Here is a 26,582-nt window from a genome sequence, read left to right as displayed (position 1 = left end):
TATGGCCTTGACCTTCTGAAAAAGGGTCTGATCTGGAGGGTGGGAAACAGAAGGAGTATATGGGTGCGGAGTGATAATTGGATCCCATGACCCTTCTCTTATAAAACCATAACAGTTCAAGGAATGTGTAGAATCAGATTTGGCTCGGACCTGGTCAATGAGAATGACTCCTGGAATCTGGCGTTGTTACAACAATATTTCCTATCGGTGGATGTTGTAGAGATTTTGAAAATTCTTGCGTCGCCACGGCTAGGAGATTCACACATTGGCTTGGGTCCAGGAAAGTGCGGTGTGTTTTCTGTTAAGAGTGCCTATCAGTTCGGTTTTGAAGAGGCACATAGAAGCTTGTCTACTGGCTCTAGTATGCACCCGGATGGTCGGCATCTTGCTGGCAATTCATTTGGTCCACTGATGTACCCCCAAGTGTTCGGAACTTTGCTTGGCATGTGGCTACGGACTCTCTGCCGACTTGGAGAAGCAAACATATTCGGGGCCTTGAAATAAATGATCTATGCCCGGTATGTGGAACTGAATCCGGGGACAACTTTCATGCTCTCTGCTGCTGTACATTGTCAAGGATTCTATGGGACGTAATGGCAGAAGCTTGGTCATTGCCTTGTATACATACCATGCAAAAAAGGGGAAAGAATGGTTGCTACATGCTTTAGAGCCTCTTCCCGATATTGAGCGTTCAATGTTGCTTATGATGCTTTGGCGGGCGTGGCACATCCGTAACGAGGTGGTTCATCATAAACCGCCGCCGCCCATGGATGCCTCTAAGCGTTTCTTAGTGAGCTATCTTGATTCAATCATTGGCAGTAAGGTGGACCTTTCCTCTGAAATAAGTAAGGGAAAATTAGTTGTATCATGTGATAATATTGTTGCCCAGACACATGCGATAATAAAAGAAAATGGTCCTAAGTGGAGTGCTCCCAAATCTGGACGGGTCAAGCTGTCCACAGATGGGTCTTATGGTGATGACGGCTCGGCAGGTTCTGGAATGGTACTTCAAGATGTGCGATCATATTTTCTTCATGCAGACAATTGTTTTCATGTCTGGATTCTCTCGAAGCGGAGCTAAGTGCTTGTATGGAAGGACTCTCATTCGTAATACAGAGAAGTGACCTTCCAGTGGAGATAAAAATGGATTCAATCGTTGCTGTCAAGTTGATCCAGGCCAAGAAGGTCGATAGATTGGTCTACTCGTCCCTTATTATGGAGATTAGAAACCTTATGTCTCTTCGTGATTCTTGTATTACTCATACTAATCGTAACCAAAATAAAATTAGCGATATCATAGCCAAGTTTGCTCGTGTAGAAGGCGTAATCATGACTTGGATTGGTTCGGGTCCTTCGAATGATACGGAGCTAGCTACGATTAATTGTATGAACTGTTTCAATTGAGTAATACATTATTTCACTCACAAAAAATGGTATAGTCTTAGGTTAGTGTATATGTTGTAAAATCTATGGAAAATCCAGACCATTTTTAAGGGGAAAATCCAGACAATTGAAAGGAAAAAAAAAAGTTCGCGAACTTCCTCTGACATGGTCACGTCCCCGTCCACCTTTATAAATAACCGCCCATCCTTTCCCCAAATAACTAATCAGGCCCTTTCGCCAACTTCCTCCAACGCCCTCGCATTAGCAGAATTGCCAAGCAAGTCCTTTCCGCTCCACCCGCAAAGTTTTTCCCGCCGCGACGCGATGGCATCCGGTTCAGGAAAAGACCGGGACGATGGCAAGCAAGAAGAACCGGCCCGTGTGCACGGGCAACGCGACGACGCCAGCGCCGCCTCCCCCACTGGGGCGCCGAGCTTTGGGGCAGCGCAGGCGGGCTCCGGTGTCTCGTCGCCACCACTTCACTCTCCTCCGCCCGTCGATGACCAGGCCGGGGGCGGAAGCCGCAGAGCCGGCGAATCCATCTCCTCGCCACCGCCTCCCTCCGCTCCGCCCGTCGATGTGCAGACCGGGAGCCAAATCTTCGAGGCCGGGAGATCGAGCTCCGCTGCTGCGCGCGCCGGGGAGCAGGTAATGGCGCGTCTCTTGCGCTTGAGATGTCGCGACCTGCTGTGTTTTCTTGGTTTCTTCGAGTTATTCGAGTTCGACTTAGCGTTTCTTGGTTTCTGTCGAGTAGGCTGGATTGCCGAAGGCCAAGACGTTATTGAGAAAGATATTCAGCTCCGGCAAGAACAAGGTATAGCCTGAATCTCGTGCTTCCTGATTACTCTGTGATTCCTTGCTCTTCTTTGTGCATTCTTGTGCCAATTTTTGTGTTCGGGATGTGCAATTTGTGGTCTCAGAGTTCGTGTGGAATGTTGGTAAGGATTTAGGGTAAAAGGGATGAAACTTTTGGGCGAATGTTGGGCCAATCTGGCTTTATATTACGCGCAGATTAGGCAGATCCTGATCATTACTCCGTGCTCTTCTTGCAATCTTGGGATATGGAGAGAAGCTAACAACCTCTCTGTGATTAGTCAAAAACTCGAATATGTTTAAGATTCGGGTGCTCTGCCTGTACCAATTCATTCTTCTATCAAGTGTGGTAGCATATTCATCGCAGTGTACAGCGGGGGAAGCATTGGGAACATGTTTTTGTTTTAGGCCGTGCATATCTTTATCAGTGCTCCTGTGAAATTTTAGTTAGAAGTCCTAAAGACAAAGGTAAGAGGTTTTAATGTAAATGGATGGTTTTATAGGCATAGTTAATGCATTTGTTTATTCAGGGCTGCATACCTGGACATGATTTCCGTAGATCATTGGTCATTCACATGCAAAATCACTGACCACAGCCCACAAAATAAATAATTAAACTCACTGACCACTTACTCCGAAATTTGGTCTAAAAGATGTGATATTTGGTTGGTTGGTACTTGAAACCGGCTTGGAAGCTTCACAACATGATTCTTGTAAACAGTTGCTGAAGTAAGATGTTTCGGATTTTGCAGCATCACTTGTGCGATACTGCTATTAGATTCTTCAAAAACTCTATCTCTTATTCCCCTATTTCGTATTCTAAAATCCTGATTGTGATGTTTAATCTGTACAATTACTTCTAAGTTTGGCAAGTTATATATGGATCTTAACCCATCTCTTGTGGAAAAGGTTCTTTGTAGAGAAGGAATCGGAAGCTCAGAGAGACCTCACGTCGGAAGCTCGGAGAGACCTCACGTCGGAGGCTCGGAGAGACCTCACGTGAATCAACAGGTTTGACTCCTTTTAGTCTTTGGTTATTTTCAAAGTGGAAACCCATGAAATGTCGGGATGAAAATCCCAGGTCAGATGGAACTGTGGGCATTCATGATTACTGTACAAGTAACTGATTTCGTGGAACATGCTTCTTACTTTCTTGTCTGAATGCTTAATAGTATATTACCCTTGCAATGTGATGGAACCAGTAGACTTTATACCATTGAGTGTATGAAACACTACACATATTTTTCTATTTTTAACTCAACAACAACCAATCAGTGTCAATGAAGGGTCTCTTACATTTATTAGCAGTTCCAACCATTTCCAGAGAACATACAAGCCAGAAAAGTGGAAGCAAAACAAAATTTGGATCATATTTTAGATCTGTTGTTGCAAAACAAAGTTTCTATCAGGCTTTAGATCTGTTATTTCCTTGTTCTAATCAGCATAAACTGAATTCTCTTATCTGATTGTGCGGTGCAGGCAATTCCCTATGTGCAAGCCTTAAATCATTATGTTGGACAGATACTTGCACTTTATCGCGACAGAATATATGCTGTGAATGCAATCACCCTTGGTGACCGCTATTTAGAATTTAGGCCAGTGGAAGAAGATGGGGAGTGTTTCTACAGGAGCTTCATATTTTCCTACCTTGTAATTGTCCTTCTCCTTGTCCCTTAGTATACTACAGGATGCATGTTTCCTGATCTAACTCTCTTTGTTTATGCCAATGTACGACAGGAGCAAGTTCTTGATAGGAAAGGCAGAAATGAGGAACGCCGCCTCCTTGCAGCTATCCAAGAGTTGGCTGAGGAATCTGCACGTCTTGGATGGGCCTCTGAATTTTCTAGGAGCCACGATGTAAGTTCCTGCCTTTTTCCACATTTGTGTTTTTTCCTTGGATAAACATATTTGTAAGGGACAAATACAATTCTCTTCAAGTTACTCTACATGTCAAAATGGATTCAGTTGTCTAACCATCAATCATTTGAAGGAGATGCACAATTGCTTAGCAGTAATGCATGACATTGCAGTTTACACCCTGTTGACGCAAGCTCAAGTCTGAAGCTTATTGTTATGTAACAACTTAGGACCCAACTTAACAAAAATACACCTTAAGTTTATTGTAAGGGATACTAGTGTGACAATGTAAACCGCAAGAGTATAATTCTATACTTCATTGAACACTGAAATGCTTCAGACCTGCTGCTTCTTATGATGTAGATATCTCACCATTCTGTTACTAAGTATTTGTACTCTTTAACTATTTTATAGTAGATCGTTATTAACTGAAGTTGTTCAGGCGAGTTATCCTAATTATGTGTTAATGTCTTGTTATCGAATATCAATAGTATACAAGCACTTTTGTAACCGAAGGTATTGCCTTACAGAGCTGTATGGAATGGTTACCAAATGCAATTTATTAACTCACGAATTGTTTCAGGCATTTAAGGAGTTGATGAAGAAAGTAAAGAGATGGAAGAAAAAACGCAGATTGATCCCCATATCAACTGACAGGTGATATGTTTGGTTTTCTGCAGTTCCGGCCAAGTGTTGTGGCCGAATGCTTCCATCTCACTGACTTAACATGCTTCTTTGTCAGGTACAAGCGGAAACTTCTCGAGTTCTTCAGCACTTACGATCAAACAGAAGACAGTGAGAAAACACTTCTCAACTTATCCTTCAGTCATCAACCTATCTTTCCCTTGGTTCATCCCGATTCATGTTTCTGACACATTTTGGTGGCCAGTTTTTGTTTTCCTCAGATTAGTAGCAGCTAGCTGGTTGTGCTTGCACAGGGCGGACTATACAGAGGATATACCTGGACTTGGAGAAGATGACAGTGTGGCAGATGTGAGTATCAGCATCCCTACCTTTACATCAATGTCGTGCTGAATTCCGATCCATCGGTTCTTGGATACATGACCCTCATATTTCCTGACTCGCTGCTCTAAACAGTGGTGCTTACAGCACGTTACTCCACGCCGCGCGGTGGCGGGCCGTGCTCAGATGTGGGCCTTGGCGGCTGCGCTTCAGGTGTCCCTCGTGCTCGTGCAACTCAATGAGGAAGCGCCTGATGATGTGTACGTTAGTCCCGGAGCTGACGCTGCGTGTGTGCACGTGCTGTTCACGATCAACCACTATGACATCCTCTACCCAATATAAGTCTCCCATTGCTAGGTTAACGTTGAGTCTGGGTGACTGCCTATGAATGCTGAGCTCTAGGTGGTAGATAGTTTGGCATACACTGAAGCGGGTGGGCTTATACTTGTGCATTCTTTCTTCTGTTGACATATAAGGATAGAAAAACAAGGTCTGATTACTTTCTGTGACTAGTTCTGATGTGCTGAAATCATGTATATATACCTCTCATGCCTATTGTTTTTCCTCTGTAACTATTTCTATCTCTATCAAACGTGTATGATAGTCGAAGTTGCTCGAGAATGTGCTTGTATGACAATCACAACCTGGTGCTATTTCTCTCTATATTGCAGCGCGACGTGAAAATTATCAACATTTGACATGAGTAAGTCTGAACGAGGAGAATGTGCTTGTATGACATGCAGTAAGTCTGAACGTGCTGATTCAGTAGCAGAACATCAACATTTGACATGAAAATTTGTGCCCTTTCGCTTACATTGGCACAAGCTCTAGTTGCTGCGCTACAAGTATTGCAGAGTGCAATCTTTGGCAATGGCCTCTAGCTCCGGAAGAACGTTGCATGCACCAACGTTTTAGAAGAGGGGAAAAACAAAGAAAGAACGAAATCAAACAACAGTAGCATTATCAGTTCAGAACAAGGGGAGCCTTCAGAATCCTGAAGCACAGCATCTTCTCTTCATCTCCCTGATTAGCAGAGAGGCAGGGGCTCGCCGTTCCACTCCTTGAGGCACTCCAGCAGCGCGTCGATGTGCTTACCCTGGTTCATAGCAACAAACACCTTGTCCACCTCCTCCCCGGGGGACCGTGTCTTCTCTCCGGTCAAGTACACCGTTCCCAGCTCCTTGCGAACGAACCGGTATAGAGGGTATGACCGGCAGTCAACAATGCGGTTCGGCTCTGCGGTGGTGCCATTCTCCACTGCACCTCTGGCAGCCTCAACTTCCTGAGGTAGTGTCGCACAAAGCTCCTGCTCGAATTTGGCAACCTTGGCAAACACCGAGGTTTCCGCGTTGCGCTCAGCCTCGCCGTTGGCCAAGGCGTGCTCCACCAACACTGCTCGCATCTTCTTCATGAGAGGATAGTTGGCGCTGCAAGGGTCGTCCGCGTATGCAAACACCGCCTCGCGGTCGATTGTTCGAATAAGGTCCTTCTCACAAAAGCGCGCGTTGTGGAGGCCACCCATGTCATTTGTGATCAGGGTCTTCCTGACCACTCTTGTGACACAATCCTTGACTGCGTTCTTGACATTCTCCTCGAGGTGGCGCAAGTCGATGGCTTGGCACAGCGCAACCAAAAATGTAGAGGACATGAGCTTCAGAATGTCGATGGCCTCGGCAGTCTTACGAGCTGAGATTAATCCGAGGGAGTTCACGTCTTGATTGTGCTGCTCTGCACTTTGGACATGGTTGGTCACAGGGTTGCCCAAGAATTGGAGCTCCGAGCAGTATGATGCCATTGCGATCTCGGCACCCTTGAAGCCATAGTCAAGACTTGGGTTGCGGCCACCAGAGAGGTTGGAGGGCAAGCCATTGTTGTAGAAGTCGTTTACTAGCTCCGAGAACTGGGCAAACATGAGCTTGCCAATCGCAGCAATGGCAAGCCTCGTGTTGTCCATGGACACACCAATGGGCGTGCCCTGGAAGTTTCCACCGTGGATTGCCTTTCCACGAGATACGTCAATGAGTGGGTTGTCATTGACAGAGTTGATCTCGCGCTCGATTGACTTCGTCGCTGCACGGATGACCTCAATTTGTGGCCCAAGCCATTGTGGCGATGTGCGGAGAGCATATCTGTCTTGCTTTGGCTTCATCAATGGGTCGAGCTCACCAAGCTTCTTCGCGAGCATCATGTATGAGCTGCCCTCCAGGATGTGCTCCATGATGGCCGCGGCCTCGATCTGTCCAGGATGGTGCTTCAACTTGTGTGTCAGGTGGTCAGTGTACTCTGGCTTGCCGTTCATCACTTCGCAGAACACCGCCGACAAAACTTCGGCAAGCACACCAAGAACATTCGCTTCAAAGAGAACTATGGACGCGAGCCCGGAGCCCACCGCCGTGCCATTAACCATAGCAAGGCCTTCCTTGGGTTGCAGCTCAAAGAAGCCGTGCTGGATGCCCGCAATCTTAAATGCCTCGGCGGCATTAACCTTGGTGCCATCAGGAGCCACGGCCACGGCATTCGGGCGGCCGGTGACAAGTCCCGCGATGTAGGAGAGCGGGACGAGATCGCCGGAAGCGGTGATGGTGCCCCGGAGCGGCAGGCACGGTGTCACGTTTGCATTGAGCAGCGTGGCGATGGTCTCGAGGATCTCGAAGCGGATGCCGGAGTAGCCTTGGAGCAGTGTGTTGACGCGGACAAGCATCGCCGCGCGCGTGGTGGCCGCGGGCAGCACGTGGCCGTCGCTGCCGGTGCCGAACGCACCGGCGTTAAGGAACCGGATGAGCTCCCTCTGCAGAGCGCCGCCCTCCTTGGTCCTCCGATGGGAGGTGGCGCCGAAGCCGGTGGTGACGCCGTAGCTGTCGGTGCCGTTGGCCATGCTGGTCATGACCCAGTCGCTGCTCTCCTTGACGCGGCCGCGGGCGGACTCGTCGAGCTCCACCCTGGCCCCGTCGGCGGCGGCCACCGCCGCGACCTGGGCGATGGTCAAGCTTGCGCCCTCCATAACCACCACCGGCCTGCGGTACTCCTCCACCATCCGCTTCACGGCGTCCAGATGGCTCCCCGACAGCGCCTCCGCGGCTTTCCCCCAGTTGAGAGGGTCAGCACTCCGCGGCTCGGCCACGCACAAACCGTGGTTGCCGTTGGCCGCCATTGGTTTGATCAACAATGGATCTTGAAGTCTCGATGGAGCAGATTTGTGGGAGAAAAGAGCTCGAGTAGAGATTAGAGGCTGGTTATCTTTACCGAAACAGCTGGATTTTCTATGTGGCGATTCTTTGGAGCGGCCGTGAGAGAGAGGAGCTGGATGGAGTAGGGGAGGTCGGGGATGCTCTTCTTGGATGGAAACGGAGGAGAGGGAAGGGATTAAATAGGTAGAGCAACCAGGGTGGGTGGGGAACTGGGGATTGGTGTGGACTGTGGCCGGGATGGTAGTGTTGACCGCTGGACTTGGCCGCGGGTGAGCACGAAGGTGGGGTTGGTGGCCTCGTGCGCGTGGACCAGGAAGAAGACGAAGAAAGGCAGCTGCTGCGACAATGGGATAAAGGAGAACGCACGAGTCGACGCCATTTTCCAGTTGCTAGTTAACCATTAGGCGGCCCTGTTTTGTCTTTTTTTTTCAGTTTTTTTTTTGAATTGTTTGGATTGCTTACCACATGTTTCATGTGGTCTTTTTTTCAGTTATTGGATGTGTCCAAGTCCAATTCTTGTATGATTAGGTGAGAGTGAGACTGTTTCTTTACAAATGCATGTACGTACGCTAGTGTAGCGGAGGTCTGACTTATGCGTGCCACCATTGCTTCGGCGTTCAAAATTAAGCGTCGTGTATGCGTATGTACAGTACTATGTTTGTGGGTTGCGCTATTAGAAGTACTTTGTCTGGGTGGCTAGGCTACACATGATCGCTATGAACCTTACTAGTAATCGTGTACATGTAATACACTTATGTTGGAAACGATATTCAGTTTCGAAAAAATATATTAGACAATATTAATTTCATTGCACACCAATATTAGGAAAGACATTGATTGCACAATGATATTAGGTAGAGTAGAATGTAATTATCACATTATATTACTCCAGTATAAAACATATTAATTGCATTGCACGTTAATATTAGGAAATACATTGATTGCATGTGGATAGTATTAAGTAGTAGGATATAATTATGTGGTTAGCACTAAAGTTGATATTAGGTATGATATTACACACTAAACATATTTAGCACTAAACATCAGAGCAACATAGACAATTGGATATATGTGTTTGAACGGGTGAGATTTGTCGGATCTCCGCAACTCGCTCTTTTTAGGGTCAGTTCTTTTGGGGATGGCTGTGGAATAACGGTTTCATTTTTTGAACCCGAAACCGTAGAACAATAGTTCTATGGTATATTCTTGAATAAAATTATAAAGTTATGAACAAATATACATGCACAAATTATTCTACAGCTATCCACTCCAGCTTTCTCTAACATGAGAAATATAAATTAGAAACAAAAGTTAACCAAATCAGTGACCCAATCCACCAACTGAGACAATCTTCATTCTTTGCCTTTGACGTGTGCTTAACCAACACAAGATCTTGTTTGAGTATATGCTACCAAGACAGAGTTCCTGTTAATTCGTCTTTAAAAATGTTTTGATTTCTTTGCATCCAAACAGTCCAACATTCCATGATGATGATATCTAAGGCAATATGGGGAAAGATTGACATAGTAACATCACTTCATCAAAGAATGAGATTCCCCTGTTGTAACATCTCAAATTTTCAATTTGGAATATTATATATTAGATGATCACTGCATGTCATATTTTATTTGCTTTTGGTTTGATCCTAGAAATTCTACGCAACTCAAGGACTCTCGGAGAGAGTTGGGGATTTCGTTATTTTCATATTTGAGTTTTCTCAAATTTTGAAAATACGATCATTTGATTTTAATTATTTTATCTTCAATTATTTCTATTATAAAAATATGAGAGAGGGAATAAAATGACTTTCCCAAAATAAATAAATATTGAGGATTTAATATTAAAATCAAATAAGATTTTATTTTGGAGTTATTGCTATTTTATTTAAATTTAGGAAAAATGCGCGTTTTTCAAAATTGCATTTAGGCCCCAAATAAATGTTCATCTTGTCCGGCTTGATTTTAGAAGTCGGGGAAAATTTATTTTGGGATTTTTGGAGTCACTTTAGTATTTCTTTTATTTGTTTTTCTGCGCGTAATTAAAAAAACGCGAACCGACTTTGGGCCGTGTTCGGCCAGGACTCCGTCCGGCCGGGCCTTTATAAGGCGCCGCCCCGAGCCCGTCAGCCCACCGAGCCGCGCCGCACCTAAACCCTAACCCTAGCCCTCCGTCGCCGCCGCCGCTGCCGACGCCGCCCCGCCGCCCCGGAGCCGTCCCGCCGCCGCCGAGGTTGACCACCGCCGCCGCCGCCGGTTTCCTCGAGAAAACCGCCCGGTTTTCCGTTCGGTTTTTTTATTAGATCTGGTTCGTTTTTTTCGGTTTAGCTTATTTAGCGAGCGTTCGCTCGTTCGTTCGTTTTAACGGACGCATTCACCGTTTAGTTCCAGAAAACGAACGTTCGTTCGTTAATCTGTTCGTCATTTTTCTTTTTCTCGGATTTTCCGCGATTATTTCTGATCGCGATTTCTAATCCGATTTTCGTTCTAGTATAACTTTTCGCTCGTTTATCAGAATCAGGCGATTCAAGCGCCTCAAGTTTCGTCTCGAAACCCTCTTTCCGTTTAACCAACTCAAACAAGATTTTGCTTCTGTAAAATTTGACCTAAATCCAGATTAGTAAACGAAGTTTGTTTATTTCGTCGTTTGACTTTCGTTGCTTCGTTCGATTTGATTCTTTTTGCAAACCGGAGTTCTTAAGTTGAACTTTCTGGTTAGATCTCTTATTTGAGTTTTACCTATGCATTAGATGAGTACTTATTGTATGCTTGTTTGTTTGCGATAGAGTATCCGGAGTGCGCCGCTTGCTACTTTGAATCTCTAGGTTTCGCGGATCATCAGCAAGGCAAGTAACATTTTGGTCATACCTCTTACTACTCAGTTTTATTGCATTAGATCAATCCTCAAACATTGCATGATTATGATCTAATTAAATTGTGGGTTTTTGGGAAGTAGATGAGGTAGTACCTATTACCTGTTTAATTATCAAACCTTTGAGAGTTACTTCTACGTTTGCTTATATTGCCATGCTATGCTAGTAGACGTGGATTGGGTGAGTGTATCCATGACAAATGTGAGATAGTTAAATTAATGGTTTATTTAAGGTGGCAACTTAAACACATATCTGGATGGATTGAGGCACCTGGGTATTACAACGATTGCCTGTTTTCTTTATGGACCGCCACCCAGGCTCAAAGGGATCATGAGATTATTCATACTAGAAACTTCCGTCTGCAGCCACAAGCTACTATGGGCTCTAGCATAGTTGACTAAGTCGTGCGAACTCTTATAGTGATAGACTAGCAGATGTAGGGGATGTAGGTTGGTACTGTCTACCCGATCGTAAGGTGCTAGCGCTTCTGAAAGACTATGTCTCGGTCATCCGTTTCTCAAACATCAGGTAGTGCGAGAATCCCAACGGAGGAGATCGATTCTTTTGGGGAAAAGTGCGCAAACCTCTGCAGAGTATATAAACTAATCATGGTTAGCCATGTCCCCGGTTATGGACGTCTTGAGTATCTAGTACTTGGATTATCATGTGAATCTCATCATGTTACTCTAATTAATATTGTTGGGTTCTAAAGATGATGCTTAATTGGGATTGAGAGGATGTCTATCTTCTCAATGTTTAACAACTACCATGATAGTTAAATAAAATTTATTCCTTTGCAGTAGGGAAAAATTGGCTTTATGTAAAAACTGTAACCATAGAGCTTTCCACCAGCCATATATGCATGTAGTATAGCTTTATTATTTCATTACCCTCTATGTGTTACATTGCCAGCATATTCCATGTGCTGACCCGTTTTCGGGCTGCAACGTTCATGTTGCAGACTTTTCAGACGACGAGTAAGATGCCTTTAGGTCGTGGTTCTATACTCAGTGATGCCGTTGGAGTTGATGGACTCGCTTATCTTCCAAGCCTTCCGCTGTTATCGTTGTTAGATGGCCTTAAGCTATATTTATTGCAATAAGTTCTCTTTTGAGATATTCGATGTAATAAGTGTGTGATTGCTACTCTGTTATAAATCTTTCAAGTACTATGCGTGTCAGCATTACTGATCCAGGGATGACGCTGATGCACAGAGATCAGACTGGTTGAGGTCTGGTCGCAACAAGATGGTATCAAAGCACACGCTGACTATAGGACACGACCACTAAGCTAAAGCCCTAGATCACTACTCACTCTTCTCATTTCTGACTTCTCATCTTTTCTACTCTTTTAGGATGGTGGATGCAAGGAACAAGTTTACACAACCAGATGAAGACACACCCTTTGGTGGACGTCACCTGAAGGAAGTCACTAGGTACCTGAACATCGGAGTACCAAGCTTCACCGGAACCTACAACGCCACTTTACCTGAATAGGAGCGCTGGATGATTCAAGTTCAAGTTCCAGGAAGGACGTTCATGCCCGTCACAGAGCCCATAGAGTTTTCTTTTGATGCACCAACCTGGAGTCTAGGAAAGAGCATGGCAGCCCACATCACCATGGGACGTATTGGAGAAGTTTACCGCAATGATCTCAAGGATACTATCTACCAGATTTGTGGGCGCCGAGATGAGCACTGGGAGATGATCAACACCAAGAAGGATAGATCAATTGCCACTTTCATCCAGGAGTTAAATCAGCACATTCGACGCCAGGAGAACCAGATGTGCGCAGACATGATAGATCTAAAGAAGGTTATGACAAGAATCACGGAGCTGGAAGAAGAACTCAAGGCTACACGTGAAGATTATGAGGAGGAAATCGTCGTACTAGTGGAGAAGAATGACGACCTGATCAAGAAGATCGGAATATTTATGGGAGACCCTACACCAGTAGAAGAAGACGAAGAACCCAAGGAGATTCGCCCGGAAGACTACATCATCATCGACGACACCGACTCGGACCCAGACGACAACGATGATGACTATGTTGATGAAGCTGGAGCAGATATCATGGAGACTGCAACCGAAGAATATTTCTAGTAGACCACCACATCAGTAGTAGTATTCCCCCATGTAAATAGAGTAGTCCGAGCACTTTTATAACGATAGTTCTAGACCGATTGTATGCCCTTGTTTGATTGAATGAAGTGATTTTGTGTGCATTTGCCTCATGTGCATATGGGTAGTGTTTTCTCTCTAGACCTCTCTCTATTCTTAAATCTCATATTTTCTAAACCCATCAGATGCCTCCGAGACGTGACAATGGATTTGCATTTCCACCGGAGCTCACTCAGTTGTTCCAGCAGCAGAATACGTTGATGCAGTTGCTAGTCCAGAATTAGAATCAGGGGAACAACAACAACAACCCACCACCACCCCCACCATCTGTTGATCACTTAACCCATTTTCTTAGGCTGAATCCACCGGTGTTCTGCAGTAGCACCGAGCCGATTGTTGCAGATGATTGGATTCGCAAGACAACAAGGGAGTTGACCATGACAGGATGCATAGATGCGGAAAAGGTAAAATTTGCCGCACATCAGCTTGAAGGACCCGCAACATCATGGTGGGAGAATTTCACAGCCACTTACCCTATCGACACTGTCACATGGGATCAGTTTCAGCAGGCTTTCCGTACTGCCCATGTTTCAGCAGGAGCTATGGCCATGAAGAAGCGTGAGTTTCGCAACTTGCGCCAAGGAGGACGGACAGTTGGCCAGTATGTGGATGACTTTAGTAAGCTAGCACGTTATGCCCCAGATGACGTTGCTACGGATGCAACTAAGCAAGAGAAGTTTCTGGAAGGACTGAATGATGATTTGATCATGCAGTTGATGGTAGCAAGCTTCAACAACTACCAGGAGTTGGTAGATCGTGCTCTTATGATTGAAGGGAAGCAGCAGCAGATTGAGAACCGCAAGAGGAAGTATGGACAAGGGAAGTACAATTCTGAAGCTCAGCAGAAGCCGCGTTTTACCCCTAAACCGGGAGGACCTTTTCAGCATACCCATGGGGGAGGAAGCTCGCACAATCATAATGGCCCCAAGAATGTTTTGACAGAAGCGCGCGGTGTAATTCCATTGATTTTTGGATTTCGATCGTATCTAAGATCCTTTTTTTATCTGGATTGCTAACTCAATGGTAGAGTACTCGGCTTTTAAGTGCGACTATGATCTTTATCCCCATGAATAGGATCAAACCTTATTCCATACTATTTCCATAAGATTCTTCTTTCTTATTCTTAAGCAAGCCCTCGAGAGGGCTTAGTTGATCATGATTTATGTTTTCTCTTTCTTTTCCTTTTTGTTTGTTTCGAGAAAGATATCGTCCGATTCTCCTTCTATTGATTCTTTTCCGAGATATTCTTTGTTTCACTCTTTATCTTTGGATTCTTATCTAATGACCTAGGACGGAATCCTGGACACGAGGAGTAAAAATTCAGTTTTTTTTCTTATTGGATTTGTTTCGTACATTTATGGTAATGGGAATGGAGGAAGCAACGGCCAGAACCGTACCAACCCATCAACACCAGCCAAGAGAGACTTGAGCCAAGTCACTTGCTTTAAGTGTCAGAAGACTGGACATTACGCCAATGAATGTCCTGAAGCCCAGAATGGAAATGGTAATGGAAGCTCTGGGAAGAAGCCGAACCCTTTCAATAGGGGAAAAGTGAACCACGTTAACGTGGAGGAGGTTGAAGCTCAGCCAGATGCAGTAATAGGTAAGTTTTTGGTTAAGTCATTTACTGCACTCGTTCTTTTTGATACTGGTGCATCGCATTCATACATCTCAAGGGGATTTGTGGATAAGTATAAACTGCCAACCCAAGCCCTTAGGTCACCCATGTTAGTAACCTCGCCTGGAGCAGAGTATATGGCTAGTCTATGGTGTGATCGGTTACCATTAAGGATCGGTAACTATGTATTTCCCTCGGACCTAATAGTATTGGAATCTCAAGGATTGGATGCGATATTAGGCATGGATTGGTTATCGAAGTATGAAGGGAACATTGAATGCGCCAGTAAGTCAAATTTGCTTACGACGCCAGAAGGAAGAAGGATCAAGTATGTATCCCGGCATGTGCCGAAGAGGACTCAAGTAAATTCCTTATCAGGAGTTGTGCAGGAGGAAGTACCAGTGGTGAAGGATTTCCCTGACATATTTCCAGAGGAGTTGCCAGGCATGCCACCGGATAAAGATATTGAGTTTTTGATTGAGCTTTTGCCAGGCACAGGGCTAATATCTAAGAGACCATATAGGATGCCTGCAAAGGATTTGGAGGAGATTAAGAAGCAGATTAAGGAGTTACTAGATAAAGGTTATATTCTCCCAAGTTCTTCGCCTTGGGGATCGCCAGTACTTCTAGTGGAGAAAAAGGATGGATCGTTAAGGATGGTTGTTGATTATCGAGGATTGAATGAAGTAACAATCAAGAACAAGTACCCACTACCGATGATCAATGATCTGTTTGATTGATTGCAAGGAGCTAAGGTATTTTCCAAGATCGATCTGCGATCAGGATACCATCAGTTGAAGATTCGAGAACAGGATATACCTAAGACGACTTTTACCACCAGGTATGGGTTGTACGAGTATACCGTTATGTCATTTGGTCTGACTACCGCACCTGCCTAACATGATGAACAAAGTGTTTATGGAGTTTTTGGATAAGTTCGTCGTAGTGTTCATTGATGATATTCTGGTTTACTCGAAGAATGAAGAGGAGCATAAGGAGCATTTGCGTTTGGTACTTGAGAAGCTCAGAGAACATCAATTATATGCCAAGTTTAGCAAATGTGAGTTTTGGTTGAAGGAAGTTGGATTCCTCGGACACGTTATATCCGGAGAAGGTATAGCAGTAGATCCCACAAGGTTGTCACTGTGACAAATTGGGAAGCACCAACAACAGTTGGAAAGATCCGGAGTTTTCTTGGACTTGCAGGATACTGCCGGAGATTCATTGAAAATTTCTCGAAGATTGCGAAGCCTATGACGGAGTTGTTGACGAAGGATACCAAGTTCGTATGGACTGAGGAATGTGAGGCCAGTTTCCAGGAGTTGAAGAAACGTTTGGTTACATCACCAGTGTTGATTTTGCCGGATCAGAACAAAGATTATGAGGTGTATTGCGACGCTTCACATCGAGGACTTGGAGCAGTACTTATGCAGGAGGGAAGAGTTGTTTCATATGCCTCACGACAGCTTAAGCCTCATGAGTTGAATTATGCCACGCATGATTTGGAGTTAGCAGCCGTAGTGCATGCATTAAAGACTTGGAGACATTTTCTCATTGGAAACCATTGTGAAGTGTACACGGATCACAAGAGTTTGAAGTATATTTTCACGCAGAAGGAGCTAAATCTCAGGCAAAGGAGATGGTTGGAGCTCATCAAGGATTATGACATGAGATTGCATTATCATCCCGGAAAGGCTAACGTAGTAGCCGATGCACGGAGCCGTAAAAGCCATGTCAACACACTAATGATGGGAGATTTACCGAAGGAGTTAGCCGAGGACCTTCGTGAGCTATGTTTGGAGATAGTTCCGAGAGGCTATGTAGCAGCATTGGAGATTCAGTCTACCTTGATGGATAAGATCAGGGAAGCTCAGAAGACTGACAAGGAGGTTGCCTCTATAAAGGAGAAGATGAGCAAAGGAAAAGCTAAGGGATTTCGTGAGGATGAGCACGATACCCTATGGTTTGAAGACCGTGTTTATGTGCCCAATGACCCGGAGATCAGGAAGTTAATTCTGCAGGAATCCCATGATTCACCATATTCGACTCACCCAGGTAATACCAAGATGTATTTGGATTTTAAGGATACTTTCTGGTGGACCGGAATGAAGAAGGATATTGCGGAGTATGTAGCAGTTTGTGATGTATGTTAGAGAGTAAAGGCAGAGCATCAGAAGCCAGCAGGATTGCTACAGCCATTGCCAATACCCGAATGGAAGTGGGATAAGCTAGGCATGGATTTTATTATGGGATTGCCCAGAACTCGTCCAGGCTATGACTCGATTTGGGTAGTAGTCGATCATTTGACAAAGGTAGCTCATTTCATCCCAGTGAAGACTACTTACACCAGTGCTAAGTTGGCAAAGATATACATGACCAGGATCGTATGTCTGCATGGAGTTCCGAGGAGCATTGTATCACATAGAGGAACCCAGTTTACCTCAAAGTTCTAGAATCAGTTGCACGAAACTTTGGGTACCAGGCTAGAGTTTAGTACAACTTTTCATCCACAGACAGATGGACACACCGAGAGAGTCAATCAGATTTTGGAGGATATGCTGAGAACTTGTGCGCTAGATTACGGATCTAGTTGGGACGACAATTTGCCATACGCAGAGTTCTCTTACACCAACAGTTATCAATCCAGTTTGAATATGGCCCCTTTCGAAGCCTTGTACGGAAGGAGGTGCAGGACCCCATTATCGTGGGATGAAGTTGGAGACCGCCAGTTGTTTGGACCGGATTTGATTAAGGAGTCTGAACAGAAGGTGAAATTGATTCGCGACAGGCTCAAGGTAGCCCAGTCCAGGCAGAAGAGCTACGCAGATTCTAAACGTAAGGAGACAGTTTACGAAGTCGGAGACCGAGTTTATCTTCGAGTATCTCCACTTTGAGGAGTTAAGTGCTTTGGAGTTAAGGTAAAGTTAGCGCCAAATTTTGTAGGACCATACAAGGTTTTGGAGCGTATGGGAGAAGTAGCCTACAAGTTGGAATTGCCCGAAGGATTGTCAGGAGTTCACGATGTATTCCATGTTTCCCAGTTGAAGAAGTATCACGCAGAGATGGCTGATATACCGCTAAGGGATACAGTGCCGCTAGAAGCGATTCAGTTGGGCAGTGATTTGACCTATGAGGAGAAACCAGTCAAGATTCTTGAGTATGCCAGCCGAGTCACCCGCAGCAAGGTTATCAAGTTTTGCAAAGTTCAGTGGAGCCACCACACCGAGGATGAAGCCACCTAGGAGCGAGAGGAAGATCTGCTGAAGGACCACCCTCACCTATTTACTAGCCAACCCGAATCTCGAGGCAAGATTCATCTTAAGGGGGGTAGGTTTGTAACATCCCAAATTTTCAATTTGGAATGTTATACATTAGATCATCACTACATATCATATTTTATTTGCTTTTGGTTTGATCCTAGAAATTCTACGCAACTCAAGGACCCTCGGAGAGAGTTGGGGATTTCGTTATTTTCATATTTGGGTTTTCTCCAATTTTGAAAATAGGATCATTTGATTTTAGTTATTTTATCTTCAATTATTTCTATTATAAAAATATGAGAGAAGGAATAAAATGACTTTCCCAAAATAAAGAAATCTTGAGGATTTAATAATAAAACCAAATAAGATTTTATTTTGGAGTTATTGCTATTTTATTTGAATTTAGGAAAAATGCGCATTTTTCAAAATTGCATTTAGGCCCCCAATAAATGTTCATCTTGTCCGGCTTGATTTTAGAAGTCGGGGAAAATTTATTTCGAGATTTTTGGAGTCCGTTTAGTATTTCTTTTATTTATTTTTCTATGCATAATTAAAAAAACGCGAACCGAGTTTGGGCCGTGTTCGGCCAGGACTCCGTTCAGCCGGGCCTTTATAAGGTGCCGCCCCGAGCCCGTCAGCCCCCCGAGCTGCGCCGCACCTAAACCCTAACCCTAGCCCTTCGCCACCGCCGCCGCCGCCCGAAGCCGCCCCGCCGCCGCGGAGCCGTCCCGCCGTCGCCGAGGTTGACCACCGCCGCCGCCGCCGGTTTCCTCGAGAAAACCGTCCGGTTTTCCGTTCGGTTTTTTTATTAGACCCGGTTTGTTTTTTTCTGGTTTAGTTTATTTAGCGAGCGTTCGCTCGTTCATTTGTTTTAACGGATGCGTTCATCGTTTAGTTCCAGAAAACGAACGTTCGTTCGTTAATCTGTTTGTCATTTTTCTTTTTCTCGGATTTTCCGCGATTATTTCTGATCGCGATTTCTGATCCGATTTTCGTTCTAGTATAACTTTTCGCTCATTTATCGGAATCAGGCGATTCAAGCGCCTTGAGTTTCGTCTCGAAACCCTCTTTCCGTTTAACCAACTCAAACAAGATTTTGCTTCTGTAAAATTTGACCTAGATCCAGATTAGTAAACGAAGTTTGTTTCTTTTGCCATTTGACTTTCGTTGCTTTGTTCAATTTGATTCTTTTTGCAAACCGGAGTTCTTAAGTTGAACTTTCTGGTTAGATCTCTTATTTGAGTTTTACCTGTGCATTAGATGAGTATTTATTGTATGCTTGTTTGTTTGCAATAGAGTACCTGTAGTGCGCCGCTTGCTACTTTGAATCTCTAGGTTTCGCGGATCATCAGCAAGGCAAGTAACACTTTGGTCATACCTCTTACTACCCAGTTTTATTGCATTAGATCAATCCTCAAACATTGCATGATTAGGATCTAATTAAATTGTGGGTTTTTGGGAAGTAGATGAGGTAGTACCTATTACTTGTTTTATTATCAAATCTTTGGGAGTTACTTCTACGTTTGCTTATATTGCCATGCTATGCTAGTAGACGTGGATTAGGTGAGTGTATCCATGACAGATGTGAGATAGTTAAATTAATGGTTTATTTAAGGTGGCAACTTAAACAGACATCTGGGTGGATTGAGGCACCTGGGTATTCCAGCGATTGCCTGCTTTCTTTATGGTCCGCCACTCAGGCTCAGAAGGATCATGAGATTATTCATACTAGAAACTTCCGTGTGTAGCCACAAGCTACTATGGGCTCTAGCATAGTTGACTAAGTCATGCGAACTCTTACAGTGATAGACTAGTAGATGTAGGGGATGTAGGTTGGTACTGTCTACCCGATCGTAAGGTGCTAGCGCTTCTAAAAGACTATGTCTCGGTCATCCGTTTCTCAAACATCAGGTAGTGCGAGAATCCCAACGGAGGAGATCGAGTCTTGTGGGTAAAAGTGCGCAAACCTCTGCAGAGTGTATAAACTAATCATGGTGAGCCGTGTCCCCGGTTATGGACGTCTTGAGTATCTAGTACTTGGATTATCATGTGAATCTCATCATGTTACTCTAATTAATATTGTTGGGTTTTAAAGATGATGCTTAATTGGGATTGAGAGGATGTCTATCTTCTCAATGTTTAACAACTACCATGATAGTTAAATAAAATTTATTCCTTTGCAGTAGGGAAAAATTGGCTTTATGCAAAAATTGTAACCATAGAGCTTTCCACCAGCCATATATGCATGTAGTATAGCTTTATTCTTTCATTACCCTCTATGTGTTACATTGCCAGCATATTCCATGTGCTGACCCGTTTTCGGACTGCAACGTTCATGTTGTAGACTTTTCAGATGACGAGTAAGGTGCCTTTAGGTCGTGGTTCTATACTCAGTGATGCCGTTGGAGTTGATGGACTCGCTTATCTTCCAAGCCTTCCGTTGTTATCGTTGTTAGATGGCCTTAAGCCATATTTATTGCAATAAGTTCTCTTTTGAGACATTCGATGTAATAAGTGTGTGATTGCTACTCTGTTATAAATCCTTCAAGTACTATGCGTGTCAGCATTACTGATCCAGGGATGACACTAATGCACAGAGATCAGACTGGGTGATGTCTGGTCGCTACACCTGTGTCTATTTGGAGAGATTGAATTCTAGGAAGACTGAGCAAAGGTATAGTCCCAAAGAAGATGATGAATGTTTTCCTCTATGTTTCCATTGCAAAGCACACATTCAAAAGAATCCATGTGAAATGATTTCCTTCTAAGTAGTCCCTTCGTGTTGACTCTATCATACAATGCCATCCAGTAGAAAATTTTGTATTTGGTCCTGCTTGCACATTTCTAGAGCCAATTAAAGAGGAAGTGGGTACTTGATTAACCCATGATGTGCTTGTACATCTTATTAGAGGAGTATACGTTTGTGTTTCCAGCCATATAACCCAATATCAGATGTTGCATAGAGATTGGCCTGGATGAGTGTCTCTCAAGTTCATTAAACTATAGAAAAGCTTGATTTGAAAGAGGCATGTGAAACTTCTAAGTGAGATTTTGATCAACTAGCACTATTGTCAGAGAGACTTTGTTATTGATGGTAAAAGAGTGAAGTTGTGGGAATTATTGAGCCAAGGGAGGACCATTCCACTAGTGGAAAATAGTCCATCTATGGCGTGGAAAAAAATGCCTTGCTGGCGTGGGTGCCCAACGCCACCAATATGGCATCATTGTTAAAAAACTAGTGGTGTCATTGGAGCCTAGGTCAGCAGTATTTTACATGCTGATGGCGTGCCACATGGCCGACGCCAGCAGTAAGTGTATTTTACCTTTGACATACCTTGTTGGCCCAATGCCAGCAAATAGATTTTTCGATTATAAAAAATATGCAGCTAGATAGGTACTCATCAACTTAACTAGTTCAACTTCACAAAAGTTATTAGTTTAAGAACTAAAGTAGTTCAACTTCACAAAAATGACTACTTCAAGAACTAAACTATTTCAACTTTCAAATTGTCAACCAAACTACATCATCCATAGCTATCCTAGTGGTTGATCACATTTCTTGATCAAGGACTAACTTCAATTGTCAAATCATGTGCCTATTGTTCTCTCCCTATTTTTTAATGTGAGCTTTCTCCATCTTGAGCTCATTCCTCTCATCCCTAAGAAGCTTTCTCTCCTGCTTCAGCGTATCCCTCTCCTCGATAAGCTGATCCATATGGTCCCTAAGACTAAGGGACTTATCGAAGAGATCGACATTCTCGTCGATTAGCTGATCCCTCTCCGCCTCCAGCCCGTCATTCAACTCCTTTAGGGCCTTGGTATGGTATTTGCATGAGATTCTAAATGCCAGCGGTTGAGCATGTCCACATCATAGACCTGCTTCATGAGATGTCATTACACCATGGCATTTGACAATTGAACTATATATGACAACATTATATTTCATAGTTGACGCTAGATATTAGAACTAGTGTATGAATGCCTAACATGTCATATCAATACTACTAATGCCTAACATGACCTATCAATACTACTTATGCATAGGATGAACTAGAGTATATGAATGGTACTAAAAGAATTCCACAGTTGACACTAGTTAACAATTTCATAGTTGCATATGTTGGCATAGTTTTGGCAATGCAAGTGTATCTTGACATCAATGTAATGTAGTTCAAATATTGCATATGTTGGCACTGTTTTGGCCATGATCTATAGCAAATAATTCTTCAAAAATGCCATGGTGCACTGATTTGGCAATGCTTTGATTTGTCACTAATTTGGCAATGCACTATTTTGGCACTGACTTGGCAAACACATATCTAAAAATGCCATGGCCACAATCTTTTAACTAGAGTAACCACATTTCTAAAATTGTGATTTGTATCAACATGTGTATCAACTAAAATGCCTAAAGCAAGCACATTTCTAACAATGCAAAGAGCAAACCCATTTATAAAATTGCTATTTGTATCAACATGTGTATCAACTAAAAATGATGAAGGAAATGTGCCCTAGAGGCAATAATAAAGTTGTTATTTATATTTCCTTATATCATGATAAATTTTTATTATTCATGCTAGAATTGTATTAACCAGAAACTTAATACATGTGTGAATACATAGACAAACAGATTGTCACTAGTATGCCTCTACTTGACTAGCTCGTTGAATCAATGACGGTTATGTTTCCTAACCATAGACATGAGTTGTCATTTGATTAACGGGATCACATCATTAGAGAATGATGTGATTGACTTGACCCATCCGTTAGCTTAGCACGATGATCGTTTAGTTTGTTGCTATTGCTTTCTTCATGACTTATACATGTTCCCATGACTATGATATTATGCAACTCCCGAATATCGGAGGAACACTTTGTGTGCTATCAAACGTCACAACATAACTGGGTGATTATAAAGGTGATCTACAGGTGTCTCCGATGGTACTTGTTGAGTTGGCATAGATCAAGATTAGGATTTGTCACTCCGATTGTCGGAGAGGTATCTCTGGGCCCTCTCGGTAATGCACATCACTTTAAGCCTTGCAAGCAATGCAACTAATGAGTTAGTTACAGGATGATGTATTATGGAATGAGTAAAGAGACTTACCGGTAACGAGATTGAACTAGGTATTGAGATACCGACGATCGAATCTCGGGCAAGTAACATACCGATGACAAAGGGAACAGCGTATGTTGTTATGCGATTTGACCGATAAAGATCTTCGTAGAATATGTAGGGGCCAATATGAGCATCCAGGTTCCGCTATTGGTTATTGACCGAAGACGAGTCTCGGTCATGTCTACATAGTTCTCAAACCCGTAGGGTCCGCACGCTTAACATTCATTGACGATCGGTAATATGAGTTTATGTGTTTTGATGTACCGAAGGTAGTTCGGAGTCCCGGATGAGATCGAGGACATGACGAGGAGTCTCGAAATGGTCGATATGTAAAGATCGATATATTGGACGACTATATTCAGACATCGGAAAGGTTCTGAGTGATTCGGGTATTTTTCGGAGTACCGGAGAGTTACGGGAATTCGCTGGGGAGTATATGGGCCTTATTAGGCTTTAGGGGAAAGAGAGAGGGGAGGCTGCGCGCCCCCCAAGGCTTAGTCCGAATTGGACTAGGGGGAGGGGCGGCGCCCCCTCCTTCCTTCTCTTCTCTTTTCCCTTTCCTTCCCTCCTACTCCTACTACATGGAAGGGGGAATCCTACTCCCGGTGGGAGTAGGACTCCCCAGGGCACGCCATAGTACAGGGCTGGCCCTCCCCCTCCTCCACTCCTTTATATACGGGGAGGGGGGCACCCCATGGAGACACACAAGTTGACCAGTTGATCTTTTAGCCGTGTGCGGTGCCCCCTCCATCATAATCCACCTCGGTCATATCGTAGCGGTGCTTAGGCGAAGCCCTGCGGTGGTAGCATCATCATCACCGTCATCACGCCGTCGTGTTGATGGAACTCTCCCTCGAAGCTCTGCTGGATCGGAGTTCGTGGGATGTCACCGAGATGAACGTGTGCTGAACTCGGAGGTGCCGTACGTTCGTTAGTTGGATCAGTCGGATCGTGAAGACGTACGACTACATAAACCGCGTTCTCATAACGCTTCCGTTACGGTCTACGAGGGTACATGGACGATACTCTCCCCTCTCGTTGCTATGCATCACCATGATCTTGCGTGTGCATAGGAATTTTTTTGAAATTACTGCGCTTCCCCAACAGTGGCATCCGAGCCAGGTTTATGCGTAGATGTCATATGCACGAGTAGAACACAAAGGAGTTGTGGGCGTGGGTATATACATATTGCTTGCCGTCACTAGTTGATTCTTGATTCAGCGGCATTGTTGGATGAAGCGATCCAGACCGACATTACGCGTACGCTTACGCGAGACTGGTTCTACCGACGTGCTTCGCACACAGGTGGCTAGTGGGTGTATGTTTCTCCAATTTTAGTTGAATCGGATTCAATGAACATGGTTCTTTGTGAAGATCAAAAAGCAATCACTATACCGCGTTGTGGTTTTTGATGCGTAGGTAAGAACGGTTCTTGCTCAGCCCGTAGCAGGCACGTAAAACTTACAACAACAAAGTAGAGGACGTCTAACTTGTTTTTGCAGGGCATGTTGTGATGTGATATGGTCAAGACATGATGGGATATAAATTGTTGTATGAGATGATCATGTTTTGTTGAAGTTATCGGCAACTGGCATAAGCCTTATGGTTGTCTCTTTATTGCATAAGATGCAGGCGCCAAATAATTGCTTTACTTTATCGCTATGCGATAGCAATAGTTGCAAGAGCAATAGTTGGCGAGACGACCATGTGATGACACATTGATAGAGATCAAGATGATGGAGATCATGGTGTCATGCCGGTGGCGATAGAGATCATGACAGTACTTTGGAGATGGAGATCAAAGGCGCAAGATGATCATGGCCATATCATGTCACATATTTTGATTGCATGTGATGTTTATCCTTTATGCATCTTATTGTGCTTAGTTTGGCGGTAGCATTATAAGATGATCTCTCACTAAATTTCAAGGTACAAGTGTTCTCCCTGAGTATGCATCGTTTCCAAAGTTCGTCGTGCCGAGACACCACGTGAAGATCGGGTGTGATAAGCTCTATGTTCACATACAACGGGTGCAAGCCAGTTTTGCACACGCAGAAATACTTGGGTTAAACTTGACGAGCCTAGCATATGCAGATATGGCCTCGTAACACTGAGACCGAAAGGTCGAGTGTGAATCATATAGTAGATATGATCAACATAGTGATGTTCACCATTGAAAACTACTCCATCTCACACGATGATCGGACATGGTTTAGTTGATATGGATCACGTGATCACTTAGATGATTAGAGGGATGTCTATCTAAGTGGGAGTTCTTTAGTAATATGATTAAATTGAACTTTAATTTATCATGAACTTAGTCATGATAGTATTTGCGATGTAGCTCCCTATTTATTTTTGATATGTTCCTAGAGAAAAATAAGTTGAAAGATGTTAGTAGCAATGATACAGACTAGCTCTGTGATCTGAGGATTATCCTCATTGCTGCACAGAAGAATTATGTCCTTGAAGCACCGCTAGGTGACATACCTATTGGAGGAGCAGATACAGACGTTATGAACGTTTGACAAAGATCGGTATGATGACTACTTGATAGTTTAGTGCACCATGCTTTACGGCTTAGAACCGGGACGTAAAAAATGTTTTGAACACCATGGAGCATATAAGATGTTCCAAGAGCTGAAATTGGTATTTCAGACTCATGCCCGTGTCGAGAGGTATGAGACCTCTGACAAGTACTTTGCCTACAAGATGGAGGAGAATATCTCAACCAGTGAGCATGTGCTCAGATTGTCTGGGTACCACAATCACTTGAATCAAGTGGGAGTTAATCTTCCAGATAAGATAGTGATTGACAGAGTTCTCTAGTCACTATCACCAAGTTACTAGAACTTCATGATGAACTATAATATGCAAGGGATAACGAAAACGATTCCCAAGCTCTTTGTGATGCTGAAATCGACGAAGGTAGAAATCAAGAAAAACATCAAGTGTTGATGGTTGAAAAGACCACTAGTTTCAAGTAAAAGGGCAAGGGAAAGAAAGGGAACTTCAAGAATAATGGCAAGAAGTTGCCACTCCCATGAAGAAGCCCAAAGCTAGACCCAAGCCTGAAACTGAGTGCTTCTACTACAGAGGAAATGGTCACTGGAAGTGGAATTTCCCTAGATACTTGGCGGATAAGAAGGATGGCAAAGTGAACAAAGGTATATTTGATATACATGATGTGTACTTTACTAGTGTTTATAGCAAACTACTCGGTATTTGATACTGGTTCAGTTGCTAAAAGTAGTAACTCAAAATGGGAGTTGCAAAATAAACAAAAGACTAGTTGAGGGCGAGGTGACGATGTGTGTTGGAAGTAATTACAA

The 26,582-nt window shown here is 43.9% G+C and overlaps 2 protein-coding genes across 2 annotated transcripts; one reads left to right on the top strand and one right to left on the bottom strand.

Moving 5' to 3' along the window:
* Positions 1-1,616: 1,616 nt before the first annotated feature.
* LOC123188185 (ubiquitin thioesterase OTUB2) lies at positions 1,617-5,565 on the top strand. Its single transcript, XM_044600223.1, has 9 exons — positions 1,617-2,031; positions 2,138-2,197; positions 3,106-3,207; positions 3,676-3,846; positions 3,934-4,053; positions 4,637-4,710; positions 4,796-4,848; positions 4,943-5,046; positions 5,152-5,565. Exons 1-9 carry the CDS (start codon positions 1,708-1,710, stop codon positions 5,356-5,358), a joined length of 1,215 nt encoding a protein of 404 aa, XP_044456158.1. The 5' UTR covers positions 1,617-1,707; the 3' UTR covers positions 5,359-5,565.
* Positions 5,566-5,732: 167 nt separating this feature from the next.
* LOC123188184 (phenylalanine ammonia-lyase-like) lies at positions 5,733-8,364 on the bottom strand. Its single transcript, XM_044600222.1, has one exon. It carries the CDS (start codon positions 8,165-8,167, stop codon positions 6,044-6,046), a length of 2,124 nt encoding a protein of 707 aa, XP_044456157.1. The 5' UTR covers positions 8,168-8,364; the 3' UTR covers positions 5,733-6,043.
* Positions 8,365-26,582: the final 18,218 nt, after the last annotated feature.

The sequence above is a fragment of the Triticum aestivum genome, chromosome 2A, assembly GCF_018294505.1.
Source record: "Triticum aestivum cultivar Chinese Spring chromosome 2A, IWGSC CS RefSeq v2.1, whole genome shotgun sequence".
NCBI classification, from domain to species: Eukaryota; Viridiplantae; Streptophyta; class Magnoliopsida; order Poales; family Poaceae; genus Triticum; species Triticum aestivum.
This window is presented reverse-complemented; position numbering and strand designations above follow the sequence as displayed.

Coding starts and splice junctions, on each gene's coding strand:
- LOC123188184 (XM_044600222.1), bottom strand. CDS start 8,167: ATGGCGGCCAACGGCAACCACGGTTTGTGCGTGGCCGAGCCGCGGAGT.
- LOC123188185 (XM_044600223.1), top strand. CDS start 1,708: ATGGCATCCGGTTCAGGAAAAGACCGGGACGATGGCAAGCAAGAAGAA. Junction 4,711..4,795: donor ATCCCCATATCAACTGACAG/GTGATATGTTTG, acceptor CTTCTTTGTCAG/GTACAAGCGGAAACTTCTCG. Junction 4,849..4,942: donor TTACGATCAAACAGAAGACA/GTGAGAAAACAC, acceptor TTTGGTGGCCAG/TTTTTGTTTTCCTCAGATTA.